We start from the raw sequence: 13,861 nt of genomic DNA, 5'->3' as shown, positions 1-13,861 counted from the left end.
TCTAAAGCCACGGAATTTGCTTTCCGGCTCCGTTTTCCAACAAGTATATCAGTTGCCCACCATCACCGAGTAGCTTCAAGGTAAAATGGATTAAAAAGAGATGAACACAGGAAATCGGCCAGAACTCAGTGCGACATTCAAAAGGCCCTTATGGTTTATAAATCCTTAAACGGCCTCGTTCGTTACCGAACAAATCTTCACTCGTAGTAGAGCGTTACGAACTATGTTACAATATAAGATAATAAAATGTTCAGCGCTTATTAAGGTTTGTATGGAAAAAAAAAAAGAAACAAACAAAATTAATAAGCACAACGAAATTCCATTTAGGTACCTATATCCATATCGCGCTCTTTGGAAGGCAAGACAGATAAAGTTCTTATCTCATTTTATCTAGATTTTATATTACTGAATATTCCTCATTTCATGTACCATCGAATGAAACTTTGTATAGACCTTTCTCGATCGGGACGACTTCAACTACAGTTAACAAGTTCCAAGTATAGAAAGCGATTTGAAGTGTCTGGACGACTGTAAATAAAATACCTTCAAATCAAAAACCTCAAAAAATAGAAATAGTTGCAGACAGGTAATATACTTAACAGAACCCTTTTAATCTTTCTAAGTTAAAGCAGAGGAGATATAAAGGAAACAAGTGACTAATTCTCACTATTTTGAGCTGACGGAGCCGCGGGAGATCTGGTTACGAGATTACCTTGAGCCCACAGTATGAGCTTAGGACAGGTGTTCGGCCTATGGTGTAAAGTATATCTCTTAGGAGTGGTTGAACTGTGTTTACTTTTTCGTTTTACAAATGTGAAGGGCGCGACAAATTACACACAACTTTACTGATGTTCAATCACTTTACTTGCACAATCGACCGTACAATTCAATTTCAAATTATTTTTTGCCATTATTCTTGCACATCGTTACAAGATAAATGTATATTAAAATATAAAAGATAAATGAATAAGAGAGAGAAACATATATGGTGAGGATGCCCATAGAGAAACCATTGGAGCTTATACGAGCTACAGGCTCCTCGAAATAAATTACAACCTTGAAATCAAATTTTAGGCGTAGCTTCAAAAGCAAGTACACAATCAAACACACACAGGCAGCAAAACATAAAACAGCACGTTCAAAACAGGAGTAGTCTATTTATGAGAAATGATCTTAATTTAGATTTAAACAGAGAAATACTCTCAGCATTCTGAATTTCTGAATTAAAGTAATTAAACAGTTTAGGTCCTTGAAAAGTTATTGCAAACTGTCTGATATTCGTTCTACAATGATGGCATTTAGCCGGGCCAAAATTATGTATACCATAATATAGGACTAACTATGGCTGTGGTCAATAAAGTATAGCCCGATACAAAGATATTAGTTAATTTTTACTGCCATTTTGAATCAACTCATTTAGTACACACTGCGCATGTCAGCTCACGCCCTTGGTAATAGGGTGGACAAGTTGACAAATACCCACAGTTCGCCTGCACCAGGAACAGTAATGCTCCTTTGTGATCGCGGTGACTTCCTGGAACCGATTCCGGTTCCTGATCAACACAAATAAAATTCGCTCCTGTATAATCCCAATGTTGAGTCATCAAGTACCCATGATACTCTTTGGTCCATCCATGAGGACAGTCATTCCTTGCAGGGATCATCAGCTGGGTCCCACGTGACCTGACATAGCACACGACACATGGTGCATCATGGTCGTGGACATTTCTGTTGAAAGGATTGAACGACTTCACTTCATACTCTGCGCCAAATATGGCTCCAGAACTTTCAAATTGGTTGGTGTATTTTGCATATTTGGGTTGGTTTGGCAAACAGATGTATTCCGTTCCTCCTTTGTGAGTGTAATGGGCACCTGCTGTGAACCCTAAGTACAGCATAACAGTAAAACAAAATAGATGAAGCTAAGGAAGCGACGCTTAGATTGTTTTTCCTTAGTTTGTAAATACTAGTTACATTTGAATAAGTCGTTGTGCAAGCTCCTGAAGAATGAGGTAAGGTGATTTACTTGAAAACATCCTTTCTCCTTTCTCGATTAATCTCCACCCCCCTACCCTTTTCCTCCCCCTCCACTCCTCGACCCCTTGATTTTTTTCATACTCTGTTAAAAGGTCGACAAAGGAGAAATAAACACCCAGAAGAAGTATTGGCCATGGGACGTAGTACATATTCCGATAACTGCAATTTTTGCATGTGTCGTTAAAGTTCCAAAGTGTTTTTCCAGCACTCGGCAAATTCCCATCAACTTCTGATTGTTATGCAAGGTTGAGGTCTCATTCACTGTGAACCTTCTCAGCAAAATCACGGCAAGTTGATAATAATGGTTATGTGAAGTCCAATAATACATGGGTGTGGTCACAGCCGGGGCAGTGGTTCTTAAAAGTCTCCATACTTGAGATCGGATCGGTCCGACGTTGGTCCGGCTAGGATTCGAACTGACCTTCCGCTCTGTTGTCTTTTTATTAAGAAATTTCCATATGCCTCAAACCACACTACGGGCTGAGAAATTATAAATATATTTAGCGATCAGAAGCCACTTAAAATCAGTTATTACAATATTTGTCCCCTATCTAGCATTCCTCATTTCAGTAACAAACGTCATAAAATTCATTCAGTAACAAGAAGTGCATACCTACCTGTGTACACAACCTGAGCATCTCCACTGCAGTTTGTGCGCCCCCAGCGAACGTACTTCACTCCAGACAGCCCCTGTCCTTCTTGTCCCTTTTGCCCTTTGGGCCCAGGTGGTCCTTGAGAGCCCTCTCTGCCGTTTTGACCAACATCACCTAAAGCATTTCAAAGATGCGGTTTACTTTAACATTTCTACATAAAGAAATGGAGCACTGATTACTTTCTCATGTATTACACCTGTCTTTATCTAATGAGTCAAATTTGCGATGACTATTGCGTAATCAATAACAAAGTGACTACATCTGGTCTAAAACCATGGCCTCTAAAACCAGTCCAAACTCTTGATCAGCATTGTTCTAGATTACAATGTATGAATATTAAGTGAATCACCATCTCGCAGTTATGTACGCAACATAAGCAGGCTTGAACGAGATTCGAACAGATCAGATCAGCAAATAACCAAAGCAAAACCTAAGTTAAAAAGCACCTACTCTTCATGTTTAATCCGTTAGTACCTTTTGGTCCAGGAAGACCCTGTGGTCCGACAAGACCCTCTCGTCCGTCGCGACCTGCAGAAATTAATAAAAGAAATAAGGGTTAAGGACTCTAGGTTAATCCGGCTAAAATACGAATGTCTGGATTTAGCAACAGAGTTGATAAGGTAATTAATGGCTCCAACGACAGACTAACGCTCGAAACGTCAACACACTCGAATCTCGTAACGGTGGCTAAATTAGCTTATCACATTTACTGTTGGTGAAACCAAACATTCGTTTCCATCTCCCCACCGAAGCAGCACCACAGGTTCTTTAGAAACTAACCCCCTTACAAATTATAGCAATCTAAAATACGACTTCGAAAGACTATTTCTACGGAAACCTCAGCGGAATCAGCATCTGAATAATTAATTCGCAGCGACAAAGAAAGTTTTTCTTCCTATGCCACAAGAGGGGACCAGCTTCATCTCCAAGTTTAAATAGGAAAGCATTCAACGCGAGGCCTCTTAAGACGAATTTTTATCACAGCTACAAATAAAATTAAATCTTTAAAGAAAAAAACACTTTCCATGCACCGATTAATCCTTGGATCGTCAACATTGGCTGCCACATTATTCATATCTTAGCATACCGGCATCGTTTCTCGTAAGATTCAGGCATTTTTTGAATGTTTACTGAATATTACGTACTGAAATGTTAACTGGGAGGATGTTTATGTAATTTAGTAAAAAGGTTCGGTTCGGTCCCTAACCAATCAGATTGCAGGGATGGTACCACGTGATCAAAATGGAGCAATCAGGAGCAATTAAATTGCGTCATCGTGACGTCAATCATTTAAGAAATGACGTATGACGTCGTGGCTTAGTATACAAATGAGATAGGCCACGTGATCAAAACGAACCAATCAGGATTTTTATTTAGAACTTCCTGAGACATTCAATTTTCCACCCGTATTATACCACGATCATCTTCACTTACCTGGTAATCCGGGTGGTCCCGGTGGACCTGCAGGACCATCCCTACCGTCCCTCCCGTCCCGTCCTGCATAAAACAAAACAATCCATATTAGCATTGTAAATGACATTCTTCTGCTCTTCAGTCTTGTCCCAGAGCGGCTATCGAGCGGCACAGGTTAGCGCAGACTAGCTTCCTTTCGAGTTGGTGAAGTCAGAATAAATGAGGTCTTATAAGGAACAATATTGCAATCATTTATTATTTCCTTCCTTTGCCTGCAGCTGGAATCTTATAGTTTGCTGTTTAGGGCACAAACAGCACACAGTGTCATACTTTAGAAAAATGACTAAAAGTACTACTACACTAGGCAATTTATAATTTCTTGTATTTTTTTCTCGCTACTTTGTTGCGACATGTACACAAGTTGCACGAATCATTGCCTTGTGTAACGTGCCCTAAAATGGGCATGAACATGTCTAGCAAATTTGTTCTTGCTGCAACTGTTGCGAGAAGTAGAAGTAGGATCTACTACCCGAAACGGTGATTGCAACAAAAACGTTGTGAGACATTTTCATTGTAGGGTATGTTAGACTAGGCAACCGGATCCGTGCAACTTGCGTCGCAACGGTGCAACGAGATCGCCAGTCACGTCTTCCTCTCTTCGGAGCCTACACGTTTAAGCGCATAAAGGGACAAAAATTCAAACTTCCTTTTCCTCCCAGACGCTTTTAGGGCTCAACAAAAATCGCAATTCTCAGTAGAGCACACAGTTATCTCGTCTTTTTTAAACAGAAGTTGTTTAATTTTTTTTTTTTAGGAAAAACTGATCATGAAGAATGCCGTCAAACAAACCTCTGAATGATACACTTGTTCCTAGCACATCTTTTGGAGTGGATTTGTTGTCATTGAGAACCCTGAAAGGAGGAAAATAAATTAGCGCCTGTTTTAAATTCGAAATCGCAACTGATTGTCAAATTAAGTCCGTTCACCTTTAATAACAGCAAATTTAGCTAAATAGGTTAGGAGAATTAAGAATCTGATGATCCAAGGAAAACAAGATAAAACCCAGATTAAACCAAATTCCAGGGAGAAGTATGATATAAACTAAAAAGGTTTCGAGTGGCTGTTTACTCTAATTTTCCTTCTTGAAAACCAACTTATTAAAATCCCAATTGCCTTTTCTGGAATTTCATCCGATCGTAAGACTGTTAACCCTCGTTATGATGGATTATTTCGCTTTACCTGATTTCTAGAACTTTCAGTCGCTTCTCAAGGCTTTGAAGACTTAAAGCGACGGTCCTCCTCAGTCGCACATGTAAATCTTTAAAACCACGCTTGGTATCTTTGGCTTCATTCTGAGGAGGACTTGAAGGGACGAACGACTTTGTCGTCAGTTCGAGTGAGGTCACCTTCTCGTCCATTGTAGCCAACTTCTGTTTCATTTGTAAATGATCCATGAAAAAGAAAGTTTGGAAAGCCATGCAAGACAAAAGAAAAATGATCACTGCTATATAAACCAAGCAACGGAGAATCTCGGAGATGCCGAATTTGTTTCTTTGTTCTTTAGTTGTCGTATCCATGGTCAAATGATTTAGTATATGTTCCTGACCGTACCTTCGCAAAGAAATCTGCCTGAACGCGTCTGCCCAAGCGAATGTGCGCTATTTGTGAAATGGAGATTGACATTGTCACACTCACACTCATTTTTAAACGGGTCAAGGCTGACACCCGAACTTGGCAAATTCCCTAAGTTGGTTTCCACTAAAACGGAACAGTCATAGTCACAGAGCTCAAGGCACTACTCGACCGGTAAGCTTTTGATTTTGTAAAAAGAAGGAACAGTTATGATGAAAATCATCCATAGTAATATGGCAATTTTTTCATTTAATGTAATTTCCCAGACATATAAAGCGTTTTTCCTTTTAAATACGTTTGGAATCTCAGTGATAGATTTTGCCATAAAAATCTTTAAATCTTGAAAAAACAGATTACTCCCAACAGCTCCAATTAACTGTAAAGCCCCCTCCTTTTTCACACCATCCATCAATTTTAATATTACAGAACGTGCCTCGATTATGGAAAGAATCCAGAACTCAAAACAAAAAAAGACATCTTATTCTTTTTAAATCTACTACTTGTGAGCTTTAACCCAGGCAATTGGACTTGTTCCACATTTAAAGTGTTGTTACTGCTCATGATTACGTTACAGAGGAATGCTGATAGAACTTGCCATAGGAATAAGGATCTTGAAGAAAACAAAACAAAACAACAACAACAATTGTTTCCGGCAACAGCCCAAAGTAACGCCCCCTCCCTTTTCACACCAATTGCATCAATATTATTGATATTTTTGAGTAATATTAAGGACGTGACTCTATTATGGAAGACTCCAAGACTTAACAAAAATAGTAGTCTTAATCCTTAATCTGCTTACGAGCTTTAACTCGAGCACTTTCAAGGACTGGCAAATTAATAAACCATCTGGGCCACTTTTTTCTGAATCTCTTGACACAATTTTAAGGTTCTTGATATTGTGCGTGGATTCCTGCATGTTCTCGAAATGTTACACGTGTGTGCGGGACCGTACTTCAGAATAACTGGAGTAAAGAGAGCCGCTGATTCATACTCCTTCGTTTGTTGGTTCGTTTTGGGGGTGAGGGGGATTGAAATCTTGGAACGCGAAGCGCGAAACGGTGTTAAGGGGCGAGGAAATCTTGCCAAAAATCCCTCGCAAACCTGGAAAGTTCTGTTTAATTCTCAGTTTACTGAGTCGAATCTCTAAGCACAATTCAGAAATAGCTCCAATATTGTTTAGATTATGTTGGAGGAAAAACTTCCATTCGAAAAATAGTTTTTGTTTTCGCTTCCCTCTGCTCGTCAGGTTCCCTTGTTGTTCACTCGCTTTACTGTAATTAGTGTGCAGCTACAGCTATATATAATCCTGGACAAAACGTTCGGGACACTTGGATTTTTTTTTTTTTTTTTTTTTTTTTACTTTAAAACACGAAAAATCTTCTTTCCCGCCCTCCCTCCCCAAACAATGTTGGGAGTCAGGAGTCAAACATGTCTCGGAAATCTTGTATACAGTTTATCGACTTCAACATTTTTGTCAAGTGTCCCGAAGCCAATTGGCCTGGTCCCGGAGCGGATAACTTTATCCAGTGGATAAATCGCTATCCAGCGGATAAAATGTTCTCCAACCAATACATTTTATCCGCTGGATAGCGAGTTATCCGCTGGATAAAGTTATCCGCTCTTTAAACAACTGGGGCCAGGATTGTAGTTACGAAAAACCGGTCACTGGCAAGTATATGACTGTGCTATAATTACGTATCTAAATTAGTTCGGGATAAAGCAATCAGTTCAAGAATGATTTTGTTTAAACAAGAGCAATGAAGTTCTCTTAGGTTAAGATAAGATTAGGGCAATAATCACCTGAGCCAAGCTTCGCTCCTTACCAGGCCCCAGTTGTTCAGACAGCGGACAACTGATAAAATTTATTCGGTTGGAGTACATTTTATCCGATGGATAGTCATGATTTATCCACTGGATAGAGTTATCCGCTCTTTGAACAACCGGGGCAGAGGTATATCGAGCATATATTTATCAATTCACACGAAAGACCTCTCTTCATCACACCTTTATTTTGAGTAAAATCATAAAAGCTACTAACAGAGTTGGCCACCAGTGCTTCTGATTAAATTGCTTTCGAATAAAAATGAATTATAACCCACGTGGAAATTAGTTCTCATTAGACAAAAAAACGTCACGAGGTGCGAAATCGGAAAACACATCGGACGATAACAGTCACATTTTAACAAAATGTAGTAAGTTAGTTAGCTTGCATTTAATTGCTTGTCATCACTTCGCGGCCAGGGCTTCTTTGTCTTTTCGGTTGTAAAGACAGCGCATTTCAAAACTAATCAGACCCCTTTCTGGCTTACTGAGAGTGATCGAGTGGTCTCTTCTGTAAACTACGACAGAATCAGAGTTGATATATTCAAATGCTAACTGCGACAGTCCTAAAAATACAAATTTATCATTAAAGTTGAGTGCGTTATGGTAACCATATCAACATGATTTCAAGCATTTATACGCACTAAAGTTACTTTGGCTATTAAGTCTGTGAAACATAACAGGACTAACAGCTTCTTTGTGAGGTAAAACTACCAAAACGTATACTAGATTTCTAGAAGTGACATTGTTTCACGCAGTTTAAGTTGAAGTTTTTCTTTCACTTTGTACAAACCGCGCATGTTAACTCTCGACCGTGGTAATAAGGTGGACAGCCTGAGAAATGCCCACAACCTGCCTGCACTAGGTACAGCAATGCACCGTCGCGACCGATGTGACTTCCTGGAACTGATTCTGGCTCCTGATCAACGCAGATATAATTGCATGATATTGTATGTCCGGAATGTTCAGTCATCAAGTACCCTTGATATTCTTCGGTCCATCCATGAGGACAGTCATTCCTTGCAGGGATCATCAGCTGGGTGCCACGTGACCTGACATAGCACACGACACATGGTGCATCATGGTCGTGGACATTTCTGTTGAAAGGATTGAACTCACTCACTTCATACTCTGTCCCGTATATGGCTCCAGTGCCTTCAAAACTGTTTGTGTATTTTCCATACTTGGGTTGGTTTGGCAGACAAATGTATTCTCCTCCGCCTCCTTTGTGACTGTAATAAGCTCCTGCTATGAACCCTGGGTAGAACATTAGAAGAACAAGAAACATTTATCCCTGCACTTAAAAAGTAAATATTCTTATTATGTAGTTCTTCCTTCGATCAATACCATTGTTTAAAACTTCAAAAACACCGGACTGAAAGGAAACTAAAAAGTTTAGCGTGAAAGAGTTCATTGTATTTATAAAAAAGCGGACGCGTCCCGCTATTCCAACACTGAAATTTGCAACAGTAATCCATTTCACTATAATGTTAGATCTCTCTCTGGCATTGGCATTGATTCCAAACACCAACTAGACATCTTATATGCAAGCGTTAAATACGTCGTTAAGGACGTTGTGAAATTTTTGAAAAATACTCTTGGGAAGCCCCGTGCGCAGGAGCCCGCCCTTACGTCATAATTCCTTCGCACATTTTCCCACCCAGGGGAATTTGGATGACGGCGAGAGAATACAGGATTTCTCTTCTGTGACTTGAATTGCTTACCAGAGTACAAAACCTGTGCATCTCCACTGCAGTTTGTGCGACCCCAACGGACGTACTTCACCCCAGACAGCCCCTGTCCTTCTTGTCCCTTTTGTCCTTTGGACCCAGGAGGTCCTTGAGTACCTTGTGCCCCGTCAAAAACAAAAGAAGTGGTGTTTTAATGCCATTTTAAGAAATTAACATTCCTTATACTTTAAGTCAAAATGTTAATAGGAGCAAATTCGTGATAGTCAAACTACATGAAACACAATGTTAGACCTTAGCCTACGCTGAAGACTATCTGTGGCAATACCTTTTTGTCCAGGAAGACCTTGTGGTCCAGCAAGACCTCTTCTACCTTCACGTCCGTCACGACCTGTGAGCATAATAAAGAGACAAATGTTTGGTTTTATGACCAGAGTTGACAAGGTAATTTGGCCACTGTAAAGAGATTATAGTGCTTAACCCTTGGTCAGAGTGAAAGACGAGACCAAACTTTTTTTACCGCTACCCCTCCAATGCAGCGCCACAGTTTTTTTAGAAACTAACCCAGCTAATAAAGAAACCGATGAGAAAAGAGCAAAGAACTCTTATGTGGCCACGAGACAAAGAACTCGATCGAAGGCTGTACTTTAAAAAAAGTAACCGTAATAGGAGTTTGAAGCTTTTTGTTACTTTGGGGCTTCGGAAAGTCAAGAATCTATCAAGCGTTATTTAACTTTTTCGATCTCCATATGGGAAAAAGGTTTGAGATCTATAATGGGCCTCACAACAGTAATATTCAGTAAAAGAATTTAATTTACCAGCCCTTCTATGGCGTCTTTATGTGAGCCATCTTGAACTGGACAATCGATATTTAAACTATACATACACTCAATCAAAAGAAAAGCTTTTTGTAGACTTAAAATTTGCTGATACACCTGAGTAAAAATAAAACATCGTTTATAAACATGCTTACAATAGGTGCTGCTAACGCTATCAAGTACAGAATTACAATTTCAAAGTTAAAAATAAATTGAAGACAACTTCGTATCGCAATAATTTTTGGTATCATTTTTAGCCCAATATTGGAGCTTTGGAGTAAGAAATATTGGAGTAAGAAAGCTCCATCTAGATAGCAGAAAAAGGAACCCTAATTTAAAAGCAACCTTCATTGAAGACCACTCTGTAAGTTTAATTTTTTCTCATTGCCAGGAAGGTTTTTGTTTGTTTGTTTTTATTTTCTGTTGCTTTTTGTCTACCCGGTGTTCCCGCTATTCCTGGAGAGCCTGGTGTTCCTGTTTGTCCTGGTGTCCCCGGTGGTCCTGCGGGTCCTGCGGGTCCATCCCTGCCATCTCTTCCGTCCCGACCTAAAAACGAAACAAAGTGTGACCATTTTTTAATATTGTGCTTTTAATCGCAACGAAAGAAGAAGGAGGTGGAGAAGAAGAAGAAGAAGAAGAACTGAAGAAGATGATGATGATAATGATGATGTTCATGATGATGGTGATGAAATCACAATCAAACTAACCTCTTTGGAAATAACCATCTCTTGGAAAAGATCTGTTCTCTTTTAGGGCCCTGGAAAAAAGTAACAAGAAATCTCGACATAAATAAATGACTTATTTTCATTCCTTTTATTTTCGGAAACTGGTAGGCTTAACAGTCATCCACACGTAACTGAAATGGTTGTTCATTTTGCAAATAACCATCAATTCCAGTTGGCTTCATAGCTCATTTCGAAAGGACTGCATCGGTATCTCAAGGTTATGCGTTAGAAACACGTTCAAGCCTGCTTGTTTTTGTCCAGATTCTATAGTTGCTAATGACAATCTACTTCAACAGAAGCTAGTTCGTTTCCTCCGATCATTTACCGCTTCCAGCAACTCTTACGCTTCTTTAATGCTTTCTAAACTTTCCGCGTGCACTAATCATGAACCACTTCCAATTAATTTAATCCTTTCACTTGTGCTTTTCCTTGCATCAAGCACACATTTTAACTTATTTTCACTATGAAATATATCTCCTGTGCTGTGCTCATATGCTATGTTGCTAGCGAGACCCAACGTCTCATTCGAACCAAATTTAAAAACCGATTAAACACAAGCAATAAACACAAATTCAGAAAATAAACAAAACATATTATTATTATTATTATTATTATTATTATTATTATTATTATTATTATTATTATTATTATTATTATTATTATTTCACAATGTTTGCCAGAAGGTCTCTGATTGGTATTCCAATGTAAAAGCATATCACTCAGTGGTCCTAAAACTCCCTATTTTTATTTATTTATTTATTTTTTTCATGCACATGTATCGAACGTCGAACTATACAACAACTTCTCCAAGGTGGAGAAAGGTAGAAGCTTGGTGAATGCAGCTTGCAGGCCACTGTCGTCTTAAATCCGACATCTTGGATTTCTGGATCAAAAGTTACGATGACTGAGTAGCCAAAACCAATAGAGGAACACTAAAATGATTTGAAATAGCCTGTATCAGACTCTCGGTATATCGTGGGAGACGCGAGAGGCGAGACAGAACGAAATCTATAGGAACTTAAACCTTAGAAAAACCAAATTTGCTTCACAGATATATTTGTGGAGACGTCCTCCTTTGCTATTTAATAACTTCTTGAATGCATAATCATGCACAAGAAAACTTAGTCCCCGGGCCCTCGGATGCAATGATCACTCGATCGCTTCAAAAAGTGATCATTAATTATTGCAACCATATAGAAATGTGACAAACAGCGATCCAGACTGATAATGAGTCCTCTAGTATAAAACGGCCAATGAGTATAATAAAAAAAAGTCTTTAGAATGATACGAAAGTGAATAAATCAAAACTAGCATACTAAATGCACTACGTTACTTCTTACTACATAGTGAAGTGGCCAGGAACCCTTTCGATTTTGCCCACAAACATTTTCGGTTGAAAGTGTCGGACACTTTCCGTGTCAACTGGTAAGGCATTTTTTTTATCTTCGCTCAAAACTTACACTCTCGTTGTTAGATAAAAAAAACGTATGTGATGGCGCAACAAGACAACAAAGCTTGTGCAAATGGAACGGTAATTTCCGTTCTGACCGATTACCACAAGAAAAGTGGAGTATCTCCGAAGGTCCTCCGTTTGTCAAGAGAAACTTCTTTATTTTCCACGCGTTCCATTGGCATTTGAACCAGTTGAACGGAAAATTTGAGCTAAATGGAAAGTTAACCCACATCTCCGTTTTAATTATGGTTTAGGCGTTCTATGACTGCGCATGTTCAGATTTTTCATTAAGGGATCGTGGCGTTGGCCTCCGCTGACCTAAAACGCAGGCGGGCTCTGGGGGCGGGATTGGTTGTTTACGTACAAAGTCATGATGGAAAAATTAAAACTCGTTAGATTTTCAATCTCATCTTGTCACTAATGTCGGTAATATTTCACTTTTGCAAAAGAAAGAAAAACACGGTGAGTTTAAGGTTACCTTGTCAAAAGCTTGGGTAAAGGAAAAAGGCCGTTGCATAAGTTTTAAGGACAAAATGCACCTGTCAACGGCGTGCCGTATGACGCTGGCAGTGTCTCAAAGAAACACCTAACATTATACAAGTTCAGCTTGGTCTGGATTCATAGGACTGCGACGAAAAATTAATTGCCATAGCTCGGAGTAGCTGATTCAAAAACAAGACACAACAGAAGAAGAAAAACTTGAAAATAAAGTGAGTTTAAAAAAACCGATGGGAAACGAAATCATGAGTAAGTAAAAATTCATTCGAAAATGAAGCGCTGGAAACTGAAAGTTATGATGAGGCAAAAAAAGGGTAAGTTTTCACCCGGAAGCCTGTGCATTCATATATTAACCGATTGAAACGTCTACTCCTAACCTGCTAACAAGCGAGTCTTCTTCCGGCAGTGCGCGTTATGAGGGGCTAACAATCATCATAATTTATGGCCTTATGATGGATTATTTTCGGCTTTTACCTGATTTCCAGAACTTTCAGTCGCTTCTCCAGGCTTTGAAGACTTAAAGCGACGGCCCTCCTCAGTCGCACATGTAAATCCTTAAAACCATGCTTGGCTTCATTCTGAGGTGGACTTGAAGGGACGAACGACTTTGTCGCCAGTTCGAATGAGGTCATCTTCTCATCCATTGTAGCCAATTTCTGTTTCATTTCCAAATGATCCATGAAAAAGAAAGCTTGGAAAACCATGCACGACAAAAGAAAAATGATCTCTGCCATATAAACCAAGCAACGAAGAATCTGGGAGATGCCGAGTTTGTTTTTTTGTTCTTTAGTTGTCGTATTCATGGTTAAATGATTTAGTTTATGTTCCTGACCGTACCTTAGCAAAGAAATCTGACTGAACGCGTAATGTGCTTTGTCGCGCTATTTATGAAACGGATACTAATTAGACTCACTGATAATCTCATTCACGGGTCAGACGCTACAGAGTTACGTAAAGTTCCTTGATCGCTACCAGATGTTTACTGAACGAGTCAAGGCCGCAACTAAGCAAATTTCCTAAACGGAACAGCCATAGTCACAGGGTAGAAATTACTAGTCGACTTGTAAGCTTTAATTTTTGCTAAAAAGAAGGAACAGTTATGATGAAAATCCTCCATAGTAAT

The 13,861-nt window shown here is 39.3% G+C and overlaps 3 protein-coding genes across 3 annotated transcripts; all 3 read right to left on the bottom strand.

The window, feature by feature from the left end:
* Nucleotides 1–880: 880 nt before the first annotated feature.
* LOC146478086 (uncharacterized) lies at nt 881–5,756 on the bottom strand. The gene is made up of 6 exons (XM_085112793.1): nt 5,343–5,756; nt 4,953–5,014; nt 4,125–4,187; nt 3,165–3,218; nt 2,655–2,804; nt 881–1,885 (listed from the first exon to the last, which is right to left on the bottom strand). Exons 1-6 carry the CDS (start codon nt 5,678–5,680, stop codon nt 1,413–1,415), a joined length of 1,140 nt encoding a protein of 379 aa, XP_084968919.1. The 5' UTR covers nt 5,681–5,756; the 3' UTR covers nt 881–1,412.
* A 2,521-nt stretch (nt 5,757–8,277) lies between these two features.
* On the bottom strand, nt 8,278–9,699 carry LOC146478085 (uncharacterized). The gene is made up of 3 exons (XM_085112806.1): nt 9,573–9,699; nt 9,281–9,403; nt 8,278–8,813 (listed from the first exon to the last, which is right to left on the bottom strand). Exons 1-3 carry the CDS (start codon nt 9,643–9,645, stop codon nt 8,335–8,337), a joined length of 675 nt encoding a protein of 224 aa, XP_084968932.1. The 5' UTR covers nt 9,646–9,699; the 3' UTR covers nt 8,278–8,334.
* Nucleotides 9,700–10,432: 733 nt separating this feature from the next.
* Nucleotides 10,433–13,576, bottom strand: LOC146478084 (uncharacterized). Its single transcript, XM_085112506.1, has 3 exons — nt 13,213–13,576; nt 10,770–10,819; nt 10,433–10,608 (listed from the first exon to the last, which is right to left on the bottom strand). Exons 1-3 carry the CDS (start codon nt 13,539–13,541, stop codon nt 10,433–10,435), a joined length of 555 nt encoding a protein of 184 aa, XP_084968632.1. The 5' UTR covers nt 13,542–13,576.
* Between the last annotated feature and the right edge of the window lie 285 nt (nt 13,577–13,861).

Source organism: Pavona decussata, unplaced genomic scaffold (assembly GCF_977016875.1).
Source record: "Pavona decussata unplaced genomic scaffold, jaPavDecu1.1 SCAFFOLD_67, whole genome shotgun sequence".
Classification (NCBI taxonomy): Eukaryota; Metazoa; Cnidaria; class Anthozoa; order Scleractinia; family Agariciidae; genus Pavona; species Pavona decussata.
Note: the sequence above shows the minus strand (reverse complement) of the source record. Positions and strands in the feature narration are given on the sequence as shown.